This window comes from Pipistrellus kuhlii, unplaced genomic scaffold (genome assembly GCF_014108245.1).
Source record: "Pipistrellus kuhlii isolate mPipKuh1 unplaced genomic scaffold, mPipKuh1.p scaffold_m20_p_1, whole genome shotgun sequence".
Lineage (NCBI taxonomy): Eukaryota > Metazoa > Chordata > Mammalia > Chiroptera > Vespertilionidae > Pipistrellus > Pipistrellus kuhlii.
This window is the reverse complement of record NW_023425404.1, coordinates 723,238-745,000: the sequence shown is the minus strand read 5'-3', so window position 1 is coordinate 745,000 and position 21,763 is coordinate 723,238. Positions and strand designations below refer to the sequence as shown.

Genomic DNA, 21,763 nt, shown 5'->3' with positions numbered 1-21,763 from the left:
CTCACATCAATATTTCTCCCTCTCTCACTCCCTCCCTCACTTCCTCATTCTCTCAAAGTCAATGGGAAAAAATACCTTCAGGCAAGAATTTACCAAAGTTGGGGCATAGGAGGGGATGTATATATTAACGGGACCAAATCCTCTTAGCTTCCTTTACAAAATAAAATAGCTCACTATGTTTCTGCTGTGGGAACTTGTGCAAGGATTGTGAAATCCGTGAGGCAGTTGGGTGAATGATTTTTAGACCCATCTCCCACAGCACTTTCTGGGATTGGGAGGCCTGGGTGGACCTGCCTTGCATTGAATTCCATTGCTTAGTGAGTCACACCAGAGAGAAGGACCAGAGGTCCCCTCCCACAAATTCAGCAAAATGCTGGTGATGTAAAGCTAACATCTATTGAGCATCATTCATGTGCCCAGGACTTGACTCACCATCTTGGACATGAGGCAGGTGCGTTACCATATTGAGATCTGCAGCATTGGTCCTAATTGTGACCAAACATGAGCTCAGGCTCTGCTCTTCCCCACGATCCCTGCTGTGCCTCTCGTGCCTATCAACAATCTGACGTTTTCTCTGGATTTATGACTTTAAAGGTTTTAATTCCCTAACCACAGTGAACAAATAGTTTTGATAAATTGTATCTTCTAAGCCTTTGCATATTAGTCTCTTTTCTTGAATTAATCACATGTTTCTTGATTGCATAACATCTGCAGGACTCGCTCGGGAGACATCTGTGGGCTGGAGTCTCCACAGACAGTTTCTGGAAAGAGATATGGGCGTGTGGGGGAAAGGGCTCACATAGCCACAGGGTGGGCAGGGTGAAGGCACTGTGGATGATATTTGCCAAGATGTGGAGGCAGTTGGTAATTCAGTTCAGTTCAGAGAGGAGTTGGGAAAAGGCATGATGGGAAATAAGATTGAAAAGCTTTGCTTTTGGTCAGACTGCAGAGGGTCCTAAGTGCCAGGCAATGCATTTGTTTTGTGTTTAAAAGGAAAGGACGCCTTGATACTGAGAGCCACTGGAGCTAGACACAGACCGAGAAACCACAGAGGGCGATGCATTTGGAGTCTGGGGAGAAAAGGACTGAACGAGGGAGATTGATTGGAAATAGAAAGGTGTTACAAGGGTCAAGTAGCATGGTGTCTGGTTGTCCATGGTTGCCTCTGGAGCAGACAAGCCCAGAAGGCCTGAGGTTTCTGAGCCTGACCAAACGAGGCTGGACAGAAGGGAACCAGGAGAGAGCTGGTTCTCGGAGGGGAAGGCATGCTGATAGGCTCACTCTTCAGACTGGGGCGTGAGATGACAGTGTGACATCCCATAGAGAAATCCAGCTCAGGATTGGAGAGGCCATTTGGAAATTGGATGAGGGGCAAAGCAGGAGAGCTCTGGGAGTCATCCTTGTCAAGGTGATAGCTACACTGGTGAGTGGGAAAGTCCCGAGGGAGAGGAGGCAGCAGAATGGAGCCAATGGCAGAACATTGGAAAGCATGAGGTGGGAAAGGCAGCAACAGAGAGACTGGCTGAAGAGGCAAGTGAAGAGAGACTGAGGAAGGGAGGTGCAGGCAGTGGAGAAAACCACGCCCAGCAGCAGAGGTTCAGGGCAGGACTTACAACCTCGGCACCGTAGACACTTGGGGCCTGGCCCATCCTTGTCCTGGGGACTGTCCTGTGCATTGTTGGATCCTTAGCAGCATCCCTGGTCTCCACCCACTAAATGCCAGGAGCAGCCCACCCTCCACTTTGAAAACAAAATATGTCCCCAGATATTGCTAATGTCCTCCAGGGGCACTAGTGCTTCCCGCTGAGAAACACTGGTCTAGAAGAATCTATAATAATAAAAGCGTAATATGATAATTAGATCTGACATCCTTCGGGGACGAAGCCAGGGCTGCAGCCGCGGAATCGAGGCAGCAGCCAGGGCTGCGAGGGAGGAATGGAGGCAGCTGCTGCGGCTGCGAAGGCCTACTCTTGCATGCATTTTGTGCATTGGGCCTCTAGTAAAGAATCCTATCTAATAAAGAGGAAATATGCTAATTGACCCTCACACCGTCACAAAGCTGGCAGCACCCACAGCCAATAAGGAAGAAATATGCTAATTGCTGCCCTGCCCTCAAAGATGGTGGTACCCACAGCACAAGATGGCAGCACCCAGCCCCTCAGCCACCCTGCTGCCCAGGTCTCCACTCACTAAATCGGTCTGAGAACCTGCTAATTGGGGGCTGAGGGGAGAGCTGGTGAGAACCAGGTTGCTCCTGGCATTTAGTGGGTGGAGACCAGGATGCTGCCTGCCGCCTGTGGCGCAGGTAATCAGGGCTGGCCGAGGCTTGCACTGCTGGCAGTGGCAGCAGCAGAGGTGTGATGGGCCATTGCCTTCCCCTGATCATCAGGTTGCCTCCTGCCCCTGAGGGCTCCTGGACTGTGAGAGGGGGCAGGCCGGGCTGATGGACCCCTCCCCCTCCAGTGCATGAATTTTCATGCACCAGGCCTCTAGTGTAATATAAAAAGGACAGTTAAGATCATTTGAGTGAATCAGACTACAGAGACGTGAAGAGAGGAAACAGGAAACTGCAAACATCTTGCCTTTGGTCCATCAGGCCCTATCTCAGAGCGGAAGGTAATAAAGTTGTGTTGTTTCAGCCACTAAATTTGTGGCACTTGGTTAGAGCACCACTAAATTTGTGGCACTTGAGAGTCCAGCCAGTCCCCTGTCACCCGGAGGGCCCTCCTAGTGCCTCAGACCCAGCTCCTTCCTCCCTCCTGCTGCCTGCTATGATGTCTGGGACTCCGTTTCCCTGTAAATATGTCTAAGTGCACTGCTTTTTTTCTAAATACAAACCCCAAATTAGTGCTTTTCTTTGGATTGAAAGTGGAAAATAGCATACCTGGCCCAAAACAAAAGACAAAATAAAGGATGCGGTGCTTTAATAGTATATGAGATGATATTGACATCATTTTTTTCTGATTGCTACTTTTATATACAACAAAACCAAACATTGTGGCCACACCAGGGTCTTGAAAATTAAAAGGGTTTGGACAGAAAAAAGAATCCTTGTAGAAAGATAATTGCTTTAACGGCTGTCCTGGGGACAACGCCAAGGAGGGTGAAGCCGTCCCATGTTAGCAATTAGAGACATCCGAGGGCTATAACGACACCTCTGCCCGGAACCGAGTGAGCCTGACTGCGGCCCCTCGTGCTTGGCCGCCGCCCTTGCAGCTGTGAAAGGCCGTCCTGCCCCGACAGGCCTCCCTGAGTGAGCTCCTCTGTCCTCGTCCCTGCAGCGCGAACCTGTCCAAGGCGGCCTGGGGAGCGCTGGAGAAGGGCGGCGCCCAGCTCATGATCCGCTCCTACGAGCTCGGCGTCCTTTTCCTCCCGTCGGCATTGGTAAGTTCACGTTTTAAATTTCTATTGATTTCAGGGAGGAAGGGAGAGCGGGAGGTAGAAACATCAGTGATGAGAGGGAATCATCCACCGGCCGCCTCCTGCACGCCCCACCCTGGGGACCTCCTGGTCCGCAGGTCGACGCTCAGTCACTGAGCCACGTCGGCTGGGCATGAATTGCGTGTTTATGTTTTCTTCCTTAGTCGGGGTGACCTGACCCAGGTTGGGGCAGGTTCTCACCCACCGCCTGTGCCGATGAGCAGCAGGACCGCTGCTCTCAAGGACTGAATAACTCAGTGTGCGGCCCTCGAGCCAATGTGGCTCTTCCACAAAATACCACCTGTGGGCACGCATATTCAGTACGATTGAAACTTCATGGCCCATGCGTAGAAGTCGGTTTCCGGTACTGGGTGAGTGAGTCTATTTTGAAGAGGTGGTGTTAGAACACTCAAGGGGCCAAAGAGCCGCATGTGGCTCTCGAGCTGTATACCTGAATAGAGATCGAAGGTATTGACATTATTTAAATACATGTTGTGAAACACGACACAACAGAGCATGTAATCTGCCTGAGGGGCTGGGGTAGGCTTCTTTGAGGACTGGAACATGGAGTAGGAGCCTAACCCGTCATCCAGAGAGATGAGGCTTCCAGCCAGAGAGGGCAGTGCGTGTCCTGTCTGAGAGACAGCAAAGCCCTGAGCCTGGGAAGGAGCTGGGGCGTGGGCGGGGGGCCAGGAGGTGGGTTCCTTCTCGGAAAGACACTGGCTAGTGGGACACAGGCAGTGCACAGCCATCCGTTCGTTAAGCAGGATTGCTGGTGCCATTGAGTCCATTTCCTGTGAATTTGAATCTTCTAAAGCATCTCCAATTATTGTTATAATTTATAGTATTCATTGCGGATGTCATCAAAAGCATCTTACTTAAGCCCACTGTTATAAAATGGATTATTACTGAAGTACTGTTGCCACTCTCCCGCTGTCCTAGCTCCGTGTGCAAAGCCATCCCGTGCCTCCTCTCTACCCCCTTGACTGTAATCACCAGGCTGTCATTCCCGCCTCTAGGGCTACTGGACACTCTGTCCTTTCTGGCTGCCCCTGTGTCCAGTGCATGCCGCCTCCTGCTGCGATAGCCTCTCCCTCCCCTTGGCCTCCAGGCGGCCCTGCACCTGCTGCCAGGAGGCTTTGTAGGCACAGATTCGGTCAGGTCACCCATCGGCTTCCAATCCTGTGCGGCAGAAGCCAGACTCCCTAGCACGGCCTACTTGCCCTGCGTGCCCTGACACCGGAGCCCTCGGGCCTGGCCCTCCCTCTCACTCCAGCAGTGAGGAACCACTGGTCTCCTGAGCCCACTTGCACCAGTCAGGGTTCTCGGGGAGCAGCCAGTGGCACACAGACCCTAGTGAGAAGTCCTACATCAGCCCTCGTCTTACAGTGGTTGCTGACAGGAACACAGTGTTATGAAATGAGACTGGTTCTTCTTTGAGGTTTCTCAGGACGTGCCTTTTAATGTTAGTTACATGTTTGCTGGTAGACATACTGAGTACCCCATTTTGTAGTCCTTCTGCCTGGACATCATCTAGAATCTGGTTTCTTGTGTTGAATGAACTCAAAGAGTCTGAAGGCATTGCTAGAAATAAAAGATAAAGGTTTACTCAAGAGTCTTAGGGTTAGAAATCGAAGGTATTGACATTAGAAAACAGGCAGAACCCCAGAGTGTTCCAAAGAAGAAATAAAAGTGAAGAGTTTTTACAGAAAGTGCATTCTTAGCTCTAGGAGGGATGCAGGCTGGTTATCAGTCCCATGGCAGGTGTCTGGAGGGTGGACTCCCAGTGGCCTGGGCACCTCCACTGGCCTGGGTTTGAGTCCCCAGGGCGTGACCAGAGGGCTGTCTGGCGGCCTGATGCATGTCCAGGCACTGGTGCGAGACTGGAAAGTTCACAAGTTCACCTTCCCACACTGTTAAAGCAAGAATAGAACCGCTTCCTCATGGCTCTGCCTATTTTTTTAGTGCTTTAGCAGCTTGACTGCAGTGACTTTATTTTTTCGCTCTGTTCCTCGCTTGAGATCAGCCCACCTTTGTGCTTCTCAGGCAGCACTCCACGTCCAAACGCCCACGGTTCTGAGTTATCAGCGGCGGCGTTAGTGAGTGTGTCCCTCCCCATCGGCCGTCCTGACCGTTGTGTTCTGGGAGGCTGGCCGGAGGCCACGCAGCACGCCGTCAGGCTTTCTGTCCAGAACAGCGCAGTCCGAGCACTGCACGGCCAGTCAGTCACAGAGGGAGCTGGCCGCTCACCCCTCTCCCACGGCCGCTGTAGGGCCTGACACTCGGGAACTGGTGGCTGTGGCCAGTGGGGCACAGTCTGATCTAAACACTAGCGGCAGAGAGCCAGCTTTTCATAATAAAGATGCCCTTTGAAACCTCTGGGATGCCTCTGGAAACGGACAAGACCCTGATAACCAAAGCTTGGTTTATTCACCTTTTTCTGCTCTTAAATCAGTGTCTGCAAACTCATTAGTCAACAGAGCCAAATATCAACAGTACAACGATTGAAATTTCTTTTGAGAGCCACATTTTTTAAACTTAAACTTCTTCTAACGCCACTTCTTCAAAATAGACTCGCCCAGGCCGTGGTATTTTGTGGAAGAGCCACACTCAAGGGACCAAAGAGCCGCATGTGGTCTTAAGTGAATTAATCAGTAAGCATATCATTCGAGATCAACCCAGCTGGCCGTGGAGCGTGGGTCAGCAACTTTCCCTTTGATTAGGAACGCTTGCAAGGACTTCGGGGATTTATGTCATGGTGTCTGGGACCGTACCCAGCGCTTAGCTAGTGTTGCTACATCGTAGGTGCTTAATAACCTTTGTTAACGTAGAGAGTTTATTCTTTTGAGGTCTAATATCAAGGACTGGTACACCCAGCCCCAGGGAAAAGCCCCAAGACGAAAAGTCGACCTCTGTAAGCGGAGAGCCGGGAAAGACCAAAGAACGAGGCCCGCCACTCGGGCTGGTGATGAAGAGATTATTAAGGGAAACTTGCATAGCGGCATGTCTGGGGCAGCTAGACGCAACGGATGCCTGCACCGTTTGGCGGGCCCCGAGGAATTACACAGAAATGAGGGGCCGTCGTGGGCACCAGTGCGCGATGCTGCCCAGGACGAAAATTGCTCTGCGTGCTTGACCAGTCACGACAGCAACCTGCTCCAGGAACCAGCACGCAGCAGGAGGCTCGGGAGGGGCTGATTGATGTCGGAATGAGCATCATTTACGACCAGACAGTCTCCAAGGGGGTTTTGCAGAAAGCAACCTTCATCCAGCCCAGATCCAGCTCGAGGGACAGACGGAAATCATGTCATGGAACGGTCCCTCCTTCACACTAGTGTGTGCTGTGTCTCGGGTTGTCCCTTTAGTGTAGGTGCATTTAACTTGTAGAGTGGGCTAATTGATTTCTCGCCAGAAAATCTTAATATAGGAAAGATGGGCGATTTCAGGGGTGAGTAGCTGTATGCCAAACCCTAAGGATGTATCGGGGAAATACAAGTATTTCTCACTTTGAACTTCCTGCGTCTTGTGTTCACATACCTTGTGAGCACATACCTTGCCTGCTGCTGGCTAGGCCCTGGACTGGAGCCTGCCTAGCCCTTTGTGGCTGGGAACCCCCCCTGCCCCTGGGAATAACGTGCAGAATGAGAACTGTCTCCTCCAGACCAAGGCGGCCTGCGCAGCCGCCTCCACCCCGTCACGCCCCAGCTCACTCGCCCTGAGATGACCGGCTCTCTGTTTTCTGTGATCAGAATTAAAAGGCTTCCACCAAATGCCCGAGAATTTTCAGTCTTCAGGTCTCTACTTTCTCTTCCCTCCACCCTGGCTCAACTATTTTATTAACTTTTGTTGCCGAAAATGGCAACATCATTCTAACTGGCTCTGGCGCAGGCGTCTTCAAACTTTTTAAAGTGGGGGCCAGATCACGGTCCCTCAGAGAGCTGGAGGGCCGGACTATATGAACTACTAATTCCTACTGTAACACCTCGGCTGTGCTCACTGCCCAAAAAACCTGGCGGGCCGGATCAGACTCCTCTGCGGGCCGCATGTGGCCCGCGGGCCGTAGTTTGAAGACGCCTGGCGCTAGGAACACGCACAGGCACATGCACCCGCCCATGTGTACCTGCCCTTAAACTTGGGGTCCGTTGCTTTCCTTCTGCAGGCCTGCCGTCTCTCCAGCTCTGAGCGCAGGTTGTAGTTAACATTAGTCTTCGCAGCAGCAGTTCAGCAAGCAGGCCAACAGCAGGTGGGGGGCAGAGACCACCATCCAGTCAGAATCCTAGCGTCGCAGCCGTGATGATGTCATGGGGGTTTGATCTCTAGGAGCTTCTCCTAAGCCCCCAGCTGGACACACTCGGTTGATGACTGTGTCCTGAGTTACAGGAAGGACAAGATGGCCACCTCCTGCATCCACTTCCTTGTCCCTGAGTCTGTCTTTGGTTAAGGGCCCTCCTTCTAGAAGGTTCCACTTCCCTTACTGCTTTACCCAGGAAAATGCATAGGGATTTACTGCTGGAGGAGGCTCCTCGGACACAGCTAAAAATGTCACCTCTCTAACCGAGATCTGAGCACATTGCTCGTTCTCTGACTGAGCTAAGCTGCTACACCTAATCCGTCAGCGAGAGCCGGCTCTTTTCCTCCTGGAGCTGACGAGGGGAAAAGCCAGCGAGATGCATGTTTTATAAATGTATTGTCTTAGCCGTCATTTCAAGTATCCCTGCCTGGGAGGATGCCTTCCTCTGTTTCATAAAGCACCGAGCGATACCACGGTGATACATAAATAACGATAATTAGAAGACAGCTTCATGTTGTTTGACATCCAGATTGAAGGGAAAAGTGGTACTTTTTTTTTTTTTATAGTTGTGATACCCTAGAATTTGGATCAGAAATGGCACTCAAGAAAAGAAAAAAAAGCACATTGCTTCCTGTCTGACAAGGATGACTCAAACCTTCATGTATTTGAAGTCAGATATCTCGAAATGGAGCCATCAGATCTGGGCCTTAATCCTCCACCGCGGTACACTTGAACGTCACAGAACTAAGCCGGGAGCGAAAGAGGGAAGTCGTTTTTGCCTGAAACTCCACGAAGTATTGACATTAAATTGACATCGCTTCCAACTGCTGGCCTCTTTCTAAAAACGTCAAGAACCAAGGTTTCCAGAAATTAGTTAATCCTGATTTCCTGCCTTAATATCACCTCTTACATTTGCAAGGAACTTGTCCTTTGCTGTGGCTCCTGGTGGGTGAATATGAGACCTTTTGTTTATTTAGTGGAAGGAACTTAGAACCAAGAATTAGAAAGCCCCTGGCACCTACTTAACCACCAAATTTGTTTCCTCCTTTGCAAAATGTGTGTAATTACATCACAAGGAATGCCCTGAATATACGTGTTATACCACTTTTTACTGTGCCTGTTATCTTTCTAAGTAACTTATCCTCGCCATAGCCATTGAATAGATGAACACATCGAGGCCCAGAAAAGTTAAGGAACTAACCTAAAGTCACACAGCATACACAAGAAAGAGATTGTTAGGATTCTCCTTAGATCAGAATGTCAAAAGTAAGATGTAGCCCTAACCGGTTTGGCTCAGTGGATAGAGCGTCGGCCTACCGACTAAACGGTCCCAGGTTTGATTCTGGTCAAGGGCATGTACCTTGGTTATGGGCACATCCCAGTAGTGGGTGTGCAGGAAGCAGGTGATCAATGTTTCTCTCATCAAAGTTTCTAACTTCTATCCCTCTCCCTTCCTCTCTATAAAAAAAAATTAATCAATTATATATATATAATTTTTTTTTAAGGCAGGATGTGGGGAAGCCATGAGCTGGCTGGGGAGGTGGCCCAGAGCCCAGTGCTGAGTGGGAGGACGTGAGGGCGGAGGAGAGCTGCAGGGCCCTTTCCCTGTGTCCTTGGCTCTACCCCTTCCTCCTCTGTGCTCACAGGTCGTAGAGTTTTATTCATTGTCCTCCAGTCTCTCTCACATCCATTCCTTTCTGCTTCCACCAGCCCACTCCTGTCCAAACACATCTCCTCTGCATCTCGGATTTTGTTAACAAAGATCTACTTGTTTCCCGTTCCCATTTGCGACTCCATCTCGCGTTTTCCAGCTCCAGCAAGGCCGGTCTTTCTCCGCTCTGAGCCCGTCTGCCTTTCTAATGGAACTTCTATGCTCAAAACCTTCGGCAGCACCTGCCCCTGCATCAGCATCCTGTAACCAGGGTCTTAACACACTTCGGGTTGTGAGTGATGGGCAGCCAACTCGGTGGCAAAGGGCGGGCACAGCGGGCGGGTCCCTTGCTTCAGGCAGGGCTGAAAGCAGGGGTCGGGCCACGTTATGAGAGTTGGGTATGAAGGGCATGAGGATATCCAACCACTCAAGGCTCACCCCTTACTAAAGGAGCTTCCGGCAGAAAGATGGCTCTTCCCTGACACCTCTGACTCGGGCCACATGCCATCCGGGTCCCTGTGGCCAGGGGACGGGCCCAGCTTCAGCCACAGAGGTCCACGCTGCTTCCCATTCCCACTCTTTCCCTTCCGGCCCTGGCTTTCCTCTGCAGCGCTCCTCAGCCCCTGCTTCTGTATCAGTTCACGCACAACCCCTGACGTGCCTGTCCTAGGCTGCACCTGGACCAGCCCCCCTGCTAAGCTGTGTGATCACAGGGCGAGGAACTGTAGTCCTGGCCTTTGGCTTCTAAGACGTTGGTGCTGTTTGACATGTGGGTACTTAGGTATGGAGGGTAGACATGCTCGGGTGAGTGGGCAGAAGGAACGAGAGGCCTGCAAAGCGCCAGGTGATCCTGGAAGAGAGCCACGAGGTGTGAGCAGCGTGTGGCGGCGCGGGGAGAACACAGCCAGGGCCTCAGGCAGCCTCTCCTACGGGTACATACTCTGGTGCCACACCGAACGTTACTCACGTCCCGATTAAGGTCCGAAGTAAATACCCTACTCTCGCGTTCTTGGGATAAACCTTCCATTTCCATTTGGTGGGTCTCGGAGTGTTCACTTTCATGTTCCTATCACATAACATTGGAACGCTTTCCTTGCACATGGAAGCAACTTCTATCTCTTGCACCAGCGTGAGCAGCCTGTTACTATAGCAATGTTGAAAGTGTTTTGAGATATTTTTATACGGCATCTTCTAAACACTCGCTGTACGCAGCGGTTCCTTGAAATGGGCTGTAATATCTAAAGTGGTTTTTTCTTGTGTCTTCATATCCTTTATTAAACTTTTGCAAACTTGGCTAGAGTTTAATATCTGAGATTTGGCCCTGTCTTATTTTTAGGAAAGAGTCATTTGAGGTGGGGGTGTCAGTGCCTTGGGCCTATCAAACATGGTAGACAGCTCTGAGATCACTTGAATTGTGTTGTGAGCGCCCCCAAAGACATGGTTGCTTCTTGAGGTCTGGCTTTTTCAGGAAATGGGAGCCATCATTTTATTTCTGTGTCTGCAGGGCCTGGACAGCTTCAGGGTGAAGCATAAATTCTTCTCGAGCAGCCAGGAGCCAGCAGCGTCCTTCCCTGTGCCCTACGACCTGCCTCCGGAGCTGTACGGAAGCAAAGGTGAGGCGCTGGTGCAGGGGACCTGGGTGTGGGGACCAGCACAAACAGTGTCAGCGGAGCCTGGGTCTCCAGGAGCCTGGCTCGTGGAAGCATGGTGTGTGGAAGCCCCGCCGCTGCTTGACTGGGGCCCTGGAGCCCAGTTCTCTGCACTCATCGTTATTGAGGACCACAAAGCTTTCATTACCAGGGCCTCACATCTATTGATATTTACTCTATTAGCTATTAAGACCAAGAAACTTGAAAACATGTGTATTAGTTGTTTTAAAGTAGCAATAAGCGCATTATGATAGCTACATATTTTTTACTATTTCCCAAAAAACAGTGGGTGAGAAAAGTGAGACATTGTTTATGAGTTTTGCAAATCTCTTTTCTTCCCGGGTCCATGGCAGGCAGCTGGATTCCCATGGCTGCTCTGGTGTATGCCACATATCACAGAGCCTCTAGGTACTTGGAAGGCAGGGAGGAGCAAGTGATGATGAAATAGTACCATGTTTCCCCGAAAATAAGACATCCCCTGAAAATAAGACCTAGCACAACTTTGGGAGAAAAAATTAATATAAGACACTGTCTTATTTTCGGGAAAACAGGGTAGTCCACCGCCCAGACTACACTATGAAAACTGCCGCCCTAGACTCGACTGTGTCAAGAATAGTGGTCATGTGTTTCTCACAATGAAAGGTCAGTGGGAGGCTGACCCAAGGTCATGGTGTTGCTGGCAGGCGGGCATAGGGGGCACCGCCTCTGACCCAGCCGCACAGGTGGCAGTTACGCTTGCCTCAGCCACCGAATGTCCGTCTTTGAGGTGAATTCACACGGAGGAAGGCATAGGATTAAGTGGCGGAGGAACAAAAGTCTCTACCCTGAGGTTCTTCCGGCTGCTCTACCAGTGAAACGGGCATGAGACAGACTAGGAAGGAGAACAGCCTAAGGCTGGTGCAGAGCAGTCTGCAAACCTGCCAGCCAGCAGCCCTGGACTGAGCTGAGAATCCCTCCTCTGGATGGGCAGCGCCTGGCCTGTCTTTCTCCCTTTCTCTGCTCTTCCTGTTCCTTTCATTTGTGTGTTTTGGCCTGATTGCTCCTGAATAAGCATTTAGAGAGGGGGCGGCAGGGCGGCTGTGATTACCTTCGGCTGAGGTCTGGCCTTGGGCCTTGTATTCCCCAACGCAGCCCTTGGCTGACTTCTACCTCCTCCTTTTTTTTTTTAAAGAAAGGTTTTTTTTTAAAGAAAAGTTTTATTTATTTATTTATTTATTTACTTTTATTGATTTTTTTTACAGAGAGGAAGAGAGAGGAATAGACAGAAACATTGATGAGAGAATCACGGATCAGCTGCCTCTTGCAAACCCCCTACTGGGGATGTGCCCGCAACCAAGGTACATGCCCTTGACCGGAATCGAACCTGGGACCTTTCAGTCCGCAGGCCAATTTCTTTAATCCGGATTCCCAAAGCACACGGAAAGCAAGAATGAAAGCGGTAGAGGAGCCTTAAAAATAACCTGAGATCCCTTCCATTCCCAATAGGAAAAGCATTCTAAGAATGGAAAGTTTGAGCAAAGCATTGTCTTAGAGCAGTGGTCGGCAAACTCATTCGTCCGCAGAGCCAAATATCAACAGTACAACGATTGAACTTTCTTTTGAGAGCCACATTTTTTAAACTTCTTCTAACGCCATTTCTTCAAAATAGGCTCGCCCAGGCCGTGGTATTTTGTGGAAGAGCCACACTCAGGGGGCCAAAGAGCCACATGTGGCTCACGAGCCACAGTTTGCTGACCACGGACTTAGAGTAATGAGACATCCTCTGTCTGGACAGCATTCCCAGCAAGGAGACTGCTTCCCCTCATTCGCTGAGTTTTCTCCTTTTGCGCATTTCCTTGGAAAGATACATACATGAGGCTGGAGCATTTTATTGTTCATCACTGCTGTGTTGCCTTCCACACTGCTTACGGGCATGTCGAGTAATGCCGGGGATACAGAGATCACCACTTCACATACAGCCAACATTCAGGGGAGTCAAGTGCCCATTGTAAAAAGGCAGTTTAGTCCTACACATGTTTTCGTTCACATGGAGATAAAGCAAATGAAAGTATTTTTATGAGGGAAACAGAAATTTGAGCCCTTAAAATTATTGTTGATATGTTTCATTTTAATTTTTAATTACCTGGTTTGGGAAGATCTTTAGAAATGAGGCTTTTTTCTTTTTTTTTCTTTTTATGAGGCAGCCAAAAAAGTTTCTTAGATATGTTTTTGGTCATCTCCTTTAGGAATATCTATTTTTGTTTCATTGCACAAACAAGGCTGAAACTAAACTTTCAGCTTAGTTTTTAAAATGACTTTTTTTTTTTTAATGTATTTTATTGATTTTTATACAGAGAGGAAGGGAGAGAGATAGAGAGTTAGAAACATTGATGAGAGAGAGTCATCAATCAGCTGCCTCTTGCACACCCCCTACTGGGGATATGCCCGCAACCAAGGTACATGCCCTTGACCGGAATCGAACCCGGGACCCTTCAGTCCCCAAGCCGACGCTCTATCCATTGAGCCAAACCGGTGCTGGCTAAAATGACTTTTTAATCAGGAAGTTAAAGGAAATCTAGATGTACCAAAGTAAAAAAGAGTCATTTATCAGTGATCTTGAAGTGAATAAGTTCTTGGTAAGGCCAAAGTGAGAGGCAACAAGTGTTTACTTGAGATACAGAAGAATAGCTGTTCTGAAGCACCGATTCAGGCAGAAATCCAACAAGTGTTCCCAGTAGGCGGTGGCAAGTTTTCATGAGAAAGGAAAGGGGAACTGGTACATCAGTGGAAGGAAGGCGTTTCTGTGGGTGTTACTGAGCTAAAGAAGGAATTTCCACAGGTGCAAGTAAGCTAATACCGTGATGCTAATTCTTTGTTGTTGTTTCCATTGATTTTTAGAGACAGTGGGAGGAAAGGAGAAGAAGAGAGAGAAACATCTGTGTGAGAGAGGACACATAGCCTCCTGCCTCCCACATGCGTCCAACCAGGGGCCTGGGGTCAACCCAAGAATGTGCCCTTGACTAGGACTCAAACCTGTGACCCCTTAGTGTGCAAACGGGTGCTCCAGCCACTGAGCTACACTGGTGCGCAGAGTGTGACGCTTAATTCTAAAGAATGTCTTTCATTTTCAGTCTTCTAGTCGTAATGTCTGCTTGCCTGTTAGTTTTGCAAATGATTGTTTGGAGTAGGAGGCTGTTGTAGCTGTTGTAGCCCAGTCCGAAGGTTCCTTTGCCCTGTTTTCAAGTTCCCCTGCAAAGGAGACAGTGGCAGATGCGCAGGGTGTTCAGGCCTCGGGGTAGCTGGGAGAGAGAGTTGTTATTCATCCCAAGAGCCGTTTCTTCGAGGATTAGAGGGGAGAGCTTATCACCCAGCTCAATGGAGCAGGATCTCGAACTTTACTCGGGTTTGTCTGGTTGTTAAAGAACCTATTAGGGCTTATACAGCATATAGGGTAATGACAGTCCTCACCCACTATGAGTTTAGGGTGGTGGTAATTATAACAGTAACTGTAATAGCAGCTGGTGATCTTTAAGTGCTTATTATGTGCCAGGAACTGCTGTTTGGCCCTTGGCATGAATTCATTCATTGAGTGCTCACTACACTGATACAGCTACTACCGATGAGGAGCCCTAACCCTCACCCCACGAACTCCAGTTAACCCAGCCAAAGCCTCCTGGGCACTCTGGTTCCTGCGTCCATGCCCCCTTTGCCTATACACTGAAGCGCCTCCCCATGGAGGGCGACGTTGGAGAGTTTCAAAGAGGTGGAAGTTCCTGACCACAGGTGAGATGGGATAGGAATTCGCACAGTGAGCCCCATAGCCATCCCCTCACCCTGCCGTGGCCTCAGGGTGGCCTCCTCATGTCTCACCTACACTCTGGCTTGTCACCTCCCTAGCTCTGGCTCCTCCCGCTGGGCCATCCATGCCCCCGCCATGCACACCTGGTTTTGCCATGCTCCAGTTTTAAATCCTCCCGTCGTATCCAGAAAAAGGACAGCTTCCCATCTCTTAGCCTGGGATCCCAGTCAAGATCACCTTTTTTTTTTTAATCTTCACCTGAGGATATTTTCCCATTGATTTTTAGAGAGAGAAAAAGATAGAAACATCAATGTCAGAGAAGCATATAGATTGGTTGCCTCCTGCACGAGCCCTGACCAGGGCCCAGGCCAGGGAGGAGCCTGCAGCCAGGGTATGTGCCCTTAACCGGAATCGAACCCAGTATCCCTTGGTCCACAAACCGACGCTCTACCCATTGAGCAACACGGCTAGGGCAAGATCACCTTTTGAACTTGATAAAAAGCATGTCACCACGACCCAGCCTGGGGGGGAGGGCGATTGAAACAAGCTTTCTGGGGGTGAGAGATTCTCACATCAGCCGGGTTAGGGAACTACCCAGGCAGTTTTTGTGCCAGGTATGCAGACACGGCAAAGTACAGAATCCCGGCACCATGGGTGCCTGCTGGTTCCTCTGCCCATCGGACTGGAAACTGGGTGGGCCTCAGCTCTGTCTGGCAGAGAACTTGCTATCTCCCCGGCACTTAGCAGTGTCTCAGATACACACATGACTGGATCACGAGGCGAGTTCTCCTGATGAGATAGACAGTTGAGGCGGATTGCTGATTAATGCTGACTGCCAGTAGTGATGGGTAAAAAGGCAGAATCACCCTCCTTTTCACCTCTCCTGGTGGCCCTGTCTGTGGCTTTCCCCCAGGAGTGACAGCCTGCAGGTGCAGGTGGTTGCTCACTTACAAAGCGGAGCACCGGGGTTTCACGGGCGCTGGTGGCTGGCTAATTTCGGGGGAGGCGGAAATGCAGTGGTGGTCCTGACCCTCCCGGCTGCTGGCAGGTGTTGGCACACAAACCCTGCATTGGTGAGGAATCTCTAGTACCTGCTCAGGTAGCAAGAACCAGGTGTCTTCCATCTTGGGGGTGAAGCAGACCTGGTGGCAGCCAGCAGCGTTTGCAGGGAGAGCCCGGTGGTACGGAGAAGTCCAGCTGCAGAAGACAGGCTCTGAGGGAAGAGGGCGGGGTTTGGTGAGGCCCGTGAGTGGTGGGGAGTCTGGCTCCAGCCCCGCCAGACCCTCACCCTCTGTCAAACCAGCATGTGACACGGGCTCTCTCACAAGCTTGGTTATTAGCAAAAAAAGTGTGTGGTTTCATGCTTTCAAACCATCGCAAGGCTAGGGGGAAGAGAACAGGGGTGTGATAACTTGTTACCATGTCTTTTCCTGCTGTTTTTATATATTTATATATTTTTAATTGATTTTAGAGAGGGGAAGGGGGAGGGAGAAAGAGAGACTGATTGGTTGTTACACTTATTCGTGCATTCATTGTTTAATTCCTGTATGTGCCCTGAACGGGGATCAAACCCGCAACCTCGGTGTGTCAGGACAATGCTCTAACCAACTGAGGTACCCACCAGGGCTTTCCTGCTGTTTAACTGCTCGCTCTCGATTACTCAGCACAGTGCGGCTGGAAGGAGAGCAACAGGCACCACTGATTGCCAGGCGCCCCGAGCTGCCATCTGTCTCTGGGGGAAGAGGGAAGGCTGTTGGCAGGGCAGAGCAGGTTTCAGGGGCCGGTCCGTCTCCGCAGACCTGCTCAGCGTCCTGTTCACTATCAGCTCACCGAATTGTTCTCTCATACTCACCAGGACAGTCCCGTCAGGCCTTATTTTTATTTTATTTTATTTATTTATTTTTAATATATTGATTTTTCACAGAGTGGAAGAGAGAGGGATAGAGAGTTAAAAAACATTGATGAGAGAGAATCATCGATCAGCTGCCTCTTGCACACCCCCTACTGGGGATGTGCCCGCAACCAAGGTACATGCCCTTGCCCGGAATCGAACCCGGGACCTTTCAGTCCGCAGGCCGACGCTCTATCCACTGAGCCAAACCGGTCCCGGCAGGCCTTATTTTTGGTCCTTACATTGTATTTACTCCCTACCTGGACCCTTGCTGTTCCTTGAAATGGTTTGACTCAGGCAGCAGTGACATGTGCACACAGGGAGTGTTCAGATTTTCTCCATTTCTTTTTCTTTTTTTTCTTTTTTTAAATATATATTTTATTGATTTTATACAGAGAGGAAGGGAGAGAGATAGTTAGAAACATCAATGAGAGAGAGTCATTGATCAGCTGCCTCTTGCACACCCCCTACTGGGGATATGCCCGCAACCAAGGTACATGCCCTTGACCGGAATCGAACCCGGGACCTTTCAGTCCCCAAGCCAACGCTCTATCCATTGAGCCAAACTGGTTTCGGCAGATTTTCTCCATTTCTGACATCAGTTCCCAGGGAGGAAGAAAAGTTCAAGTCTATTGAGCATCATAACGCTCACAGGTGTTGTCATTCACGCTCCACAACCACCTCCCAAGGTTGCTACAGTTACCAGTTCCCATTTCACAGGTGAGGAACCCGAGGCCAAATTCCAGTTGCTTCCGGGCGTGCAAAGGAGGGCAAAGCGGGACTTGAACAGGTGTTAGGTGCTCTCTCTGCTGGACACTGTCCTGCACACCACATGGATTTGTCTCAACCTCATGACAGCCCCATGACAGAGGTACTGATAGGGAAACTGAGGCTTGGAGAGGTGAAGCGACTTGTCAGTGTGAGTGGCAACCAGAATGCACCTGGCTTCCTGCCCAAGTCTTAACCCGAACCTTTACTAAAAACCATTCTCTGAAATGGGCTAGGGTCCGGGGTTGGTTCAAAAAAGGTTCTTTACAATTCAGACACTGCAGCACGTGAGTGGTTTTATCCGAGCTGCTGCGTGGATTCTCGGTGATCCTAGGCAAGTAAGTATTAAATGTGATGTGTTTTTCTCCCCCAGATCGGCCATGGATTTGGAACATTCCTTATGTCAAAGCCCCAGACACACACGGGAACATGTGGGTCCCGTCCTGAGGGGTGAAGCTCTGTGAACCTTGAGTGTAAGGCGTGGAGCCCCAAACACTGGAGTCCTTGTTGGTACTGGGTGTTCACATCCCTTAGAGAGGTCACTCTGGAACATGGATGTTGGTCACAGTTGTAGTAGTCATTGTTAACACTTCCCACTAAAAAAAATAAAAGGTTCTATTTTCTTAATCCCCTTTTCAATGCTGCACTTTGGAATGAAGGCTATTAAATGTCAATGTGAAAAGAATATAGATATGAAGTTCTCCTGGCAGTGACTGGAACCTCGCGATGGTGTCAGCCCTTCTGAAGTCAGGGTTGACCATGTATGTGTCTGGTGGTGGGGGGGGGGGGGTTGCTTTCCCACCCAGCCCTCTCTCTGCCTCCGGGGTGTCGGGGTCGAAGGCCCAAGTCTGCAGATTCCAGGCCTGATGCTGAGGCTGGTGGGCTGCCCTGCAGACCGGTGAGCCCTGTGGCCCCCAGCCCAGCACTGTCCCAAGGCTGTCCATCCTCCCAGCACCAGGCTGGCCATCTCACTGCCTGCAATGGGGCTCACTGGTGGCTGGGGCCACCTGCCGTCATCTCACCAGTTCCCCAAGCTGCGTGGATGTCTCTTCCATCCATCCCCAAAGATTCCTAGCAAAGACGCCTCACAAATCATACGAAAGCACACAAGTGTTTTACTCGGAAGAAATCCCAAAAGGTGACCCAGTTGGATGCCTTCAAATCACAGTGAAACAGGCCCAGAAAGGTTCAGGATGTCCTCCGGGTCTCACAGCTGGCTGGGGTCAGAATTCCTCTAATGATTCACGTAAGATTTTCAATTTTCACTGTGTGTAAAAGAAAAAAAAAATCTAAATAAATACTGAACTCATGATATGCAGGGAGAAGTATTGGGAGAGAGAGGGGATGTACTGATGTCTACAAAACTTGCTCTGAATGCATTTAAACCAGGTGGGTTGATGGATGGGAAGAGGGATGGGTAGCTGGGCACTAAAGCATGTATAGTAAGTGTTCATTGTGGAATCAAGGTGGTGAGTATATGGGTGTTCACTGTATAGTTCTTACAACTTAGTTTGAAATTTTTCATAATAAAATGGGGGCGAGGGGAGTAGTTGCAGGACTCACCCATGGTGTGTACACATGACCCCATAGCCACTACCCCCCAAGGCTAGATAAAAGGGGGGCATTCTGGACCTGAGAGTAACACTCAAAGCATTGGGGCTTCTGGTGGCAGAATATTGGAATCCAGAGCTGTGGGGGTTTTTCCTCTGCTCCTGGGGAGTGTAGGTGGGCGGTTGGGCTTTGAGCCTAAAACAACCCATTTGGGAGGTGGAGAAATCTTGCTTCGCTCAAAGGTGCCCACGTCTATTCCTTTACGGATCCATATTCACTCCCACGTTTCAGGGGCTGGTGATTCCAGGAGCAGCGGGTGGCTGGTGGTGGGGGCGAGCTGTCTGGAAGGATGGAGCTCCCCCTTCTGGCTTGTGAGAAGCCCACACAGCCCGACCAGCGCTGGGCCCGCCTCCTCAGCACCCACTTTGTGTGTCTGCGCGGTGCCCGGGGTGGGGGAACCGAAGCCCCCAGAAGGCCCGCCGGGAGCCGGGCATCCGCGGGCGGCCCCGCGCGTCCGAGAGGCGGCGGGCAGGGTGGAGGCGCGGGCACTGGCGCCGGCAGCCGCGCAGCTGCACCTGTTGCAGCGTCGGCAAAGCCCGGCAGAGCGCAGGGCAGGGCCGCAGCGAGGAGGGGACGGGGGACAGACCCCAGCGAGGGACTCTCCCCGGGAGGTGAGGCTGGAGCGCGCCGCAGCGCCGACGCCCGCTGAAAGGCGGGGTCTCAGGGAGGCCCCTGCCCCAGGCGGTACCTAAGGCCGTGCCGCGGGTCTGCACAGGGCGGGGGAGCACCTTGCGAAGCCCTGTGGGCGCAAAATCTCTGGGGCGCACCCAAGTCCGGGCAGAGGAGATGGCCCTCTCTGGGGTCCCGGGCTGCCTCGCGGCGCTCTTTGCGCCCGCAGAACCAGCACGTGGAGGCGGAGACGCCCCCGCGCCGGGCTCCGAGGCCAAGGGCTCCCTGGCTCCAGGCCAGGCGAGGGAGGCCTCCGGGGCGACTCCCCCAACTTCCTCCGCTCCCTCACTCCCACCTCCCTTTCTGTCTCCTCCTCCAGCGGCTCGGCCCGCCGGATGCCGCCCCGCTCGGGGGCCGGGTGGGTGGGTGGGCGGTGGAAACCGCACAGGCCCGTAGGTGCGCCCGCCCGGAGCTGCTCCAGCCTCCACGTCCCGGGCCCGCCGGGGACCCGATGGAGCTGGGGCTCCGGAGCTGAGCGACGCCACGACCGGGACGCATCCCCGATCCACCTGCAAAGCCAGCCGGCCCCCTGCGACCCCGCGTCCCAGCCGTTGGCTGGAGAAACGAGGGTCCCAGAGACGGGGTCCGCGGGGCTCCGCCCACCCCACCCTCCACCCCCGCCAGCCTCCCCGCACCGCCCCCCACCCTCGCCCCGGGGAACATGCAGCTCCGAGGGAGTTTGCCCTGAGGCCGCGCCACGCCCCCTCCCCAGTCTGAGCCTCCGCGGCGGCGGCGGCGTCGGGGCGGGAACGCACCGCATCCCGGTGCCCGGCAGCAGCGGGCTCTGCGTCCTCCCGCTCGGACCGTCGGCGTTTAGAGAACCCACCGGCGGCGGCGGCGAAAAGCGGATTTGAAACCAGGAGTCTGGGCGGACGTGGGGAGCTGGCTCCGCAGCCCCGGCCGCGGCGGCGGCGGCCGCCCCGGGAGCCGCGGGCCCGGGGGGAGCGCCCCGCGGACATGGCTGAGCCGGCCGTCGGGCGGCGGGGAGCGAGCTGAGCGCCCGCCCGGCGGGTCAGCCCGGGGCCCGGCGGGGTCGTCCGGGGCCCGGCCATGGCCTGCCGGGGCTGCGGCTGCGGCCCGGGCCACCTGAGCGAGGACAACGCGCGCTTCCTGCTGCTGGCCGCGCTCATCGCGCTCTACCTGCTGGGCGGCGCGGCCGTGTTCTCGGCGCTGGAGCTGGCGCACGAGCGCCAGGCCAAGCAGCGCTGGGAGGAGCGCCTGGCCGACTTCGGCCGCCGCCACAACCTGAGCCGCGGCGAGCTGCGCGGCTTCCTCCGCCACTACGAGGAGGCGGCCGAGGCGGGCGTGCGCGTGGACCACACCCGCCCGCGCTGGGACTTCACCGGCGCCTTCTACTTCGTGGGCACCGTGGTGTCCACCATCGGTACGTGCGCCGCGCGGCGGGCGGGGGCGCGGCGGGGCTCGCTGGCACCTCACCCGGCGGGGGCGCTTCCAGGGGTGGGGACCGGCGCTTCTCCACCTCCGTCCGGTTCCCCCGCCGCTCTGCAGGCTGCCCACCCCCACCCCCGGCGCGGGGGCGTCTCCGCCTCCACCTGGCCCGCAGGTGGTATCGCTTGCCGGCGGCTTCCCTAAATGGGGTCCAGCTGCATTTGCATCGCTTGGGAGCTTGTTACAAAGGCAGAGTCTCAGCCCCTCCCCTGACCCCCCCCCCCCCCCCCCAGTCAGAATCCGCTATTAACAAAGGACCCGGGGGACTTGAATGGTCCTTACGTTGGAGGCTCTCTGCTCCGGGAGATGCTCAGGCTAGTTGAGAAGACATGGCTCGGATTCGTGGAACTTGAGGAAGAAAGCTTACCCATTGCGGCAGGGACCTGTAAACGTTGATTGAGTTAGTACCACTCACAAGGCGAGGGAACGGAGCCCGCGTTTAAGAAGAGGCTTTTCTTGCCCCGGCCGGTTTGGCTCAGTGGGTTAGAGCATCGGCCCCCAACAAGCCAAAGGGGCCCGGGTAGGATTCTGGTTCAAGGGCATGTACCTTGGTTACAGGTTTCCCGGCCCTGGCCCAGGTTGCATG

The 21,763-nt window shown here is 52.6% G+C and overlaps 2 protein-coding genes and 1 long non-coding RNA gene across 11 annotated transcripts in view; 2 read left to right on the top strand and 1 right to left on the bottom strand.

Annotated features, from left to right (window-relative positions):
- Positions 1–18,133, top strand: part of TDP1 (tyrosyl-DNA phosphodiesterase 1) — a 48,814-nt gene extending 30,681 nt beyond the window's left edge. For 4 of the 9 annotated variants that reach the window (XM_045573169.1, XM_045573281.1, XM_036429090.2 and 1 more), the window contains 3 exons: positions 3,282–3,384; positions 10,867–10,975; positions 17,822–18,133. In XM_045573169.1, coding sequence (XP_045429125.1) covers positions 3,282–3,384; positions 10,867–10,975; positions 17,822–17,895 — 286 coding nt within the window. In that variant the 3' untranslated portion in view covers positions 17,896–18,133. Of the gene's footprint in view, positions 1–3,281; positions 3,385–3,584; positions 3,654–10,866; positions 10,976–17,821 lie in introns of those variants that run through there. The other 5 variants (XR_004986498.2, XM_036429101.2, XM_045573300.1 and 2 more) reach the window with 4 other exon arrangements.
- A 433-nt stretch (positions 18,134–18,566) lies between these two features.
- LOC123651417 lies at positions 18,567–21,006 on the bottom strand. Its single transcript, XR_006740122.1, has 2 exons — positions 20,869–21,006; positions 18,567–18,713 (listed from the first exon to the last, which is right to left on the bottom strand). It is a non-coding gene; the product is annotated as an uncharacterized LOC123651417 (long non-coding RNA).
- Positions 20,117–21,763, top strand: part of KCNK13 (potassium two pore domain channel subfamily K member 13) — a 57,227-nt gene continuing 55,580 nt past the window's right edge. The window contains exon 1 of the mRNA XM_036429142.2: positions 20,117–21,112. Coding sequence (XP_036285035.1) covers positions 20,779–21,112 — 334 coding nt within the window. The 5' untranslated portion in view covers positions 20,117–20,778. The remainder of the gene's footprint in view (positions 21,113–21,763) is intronic.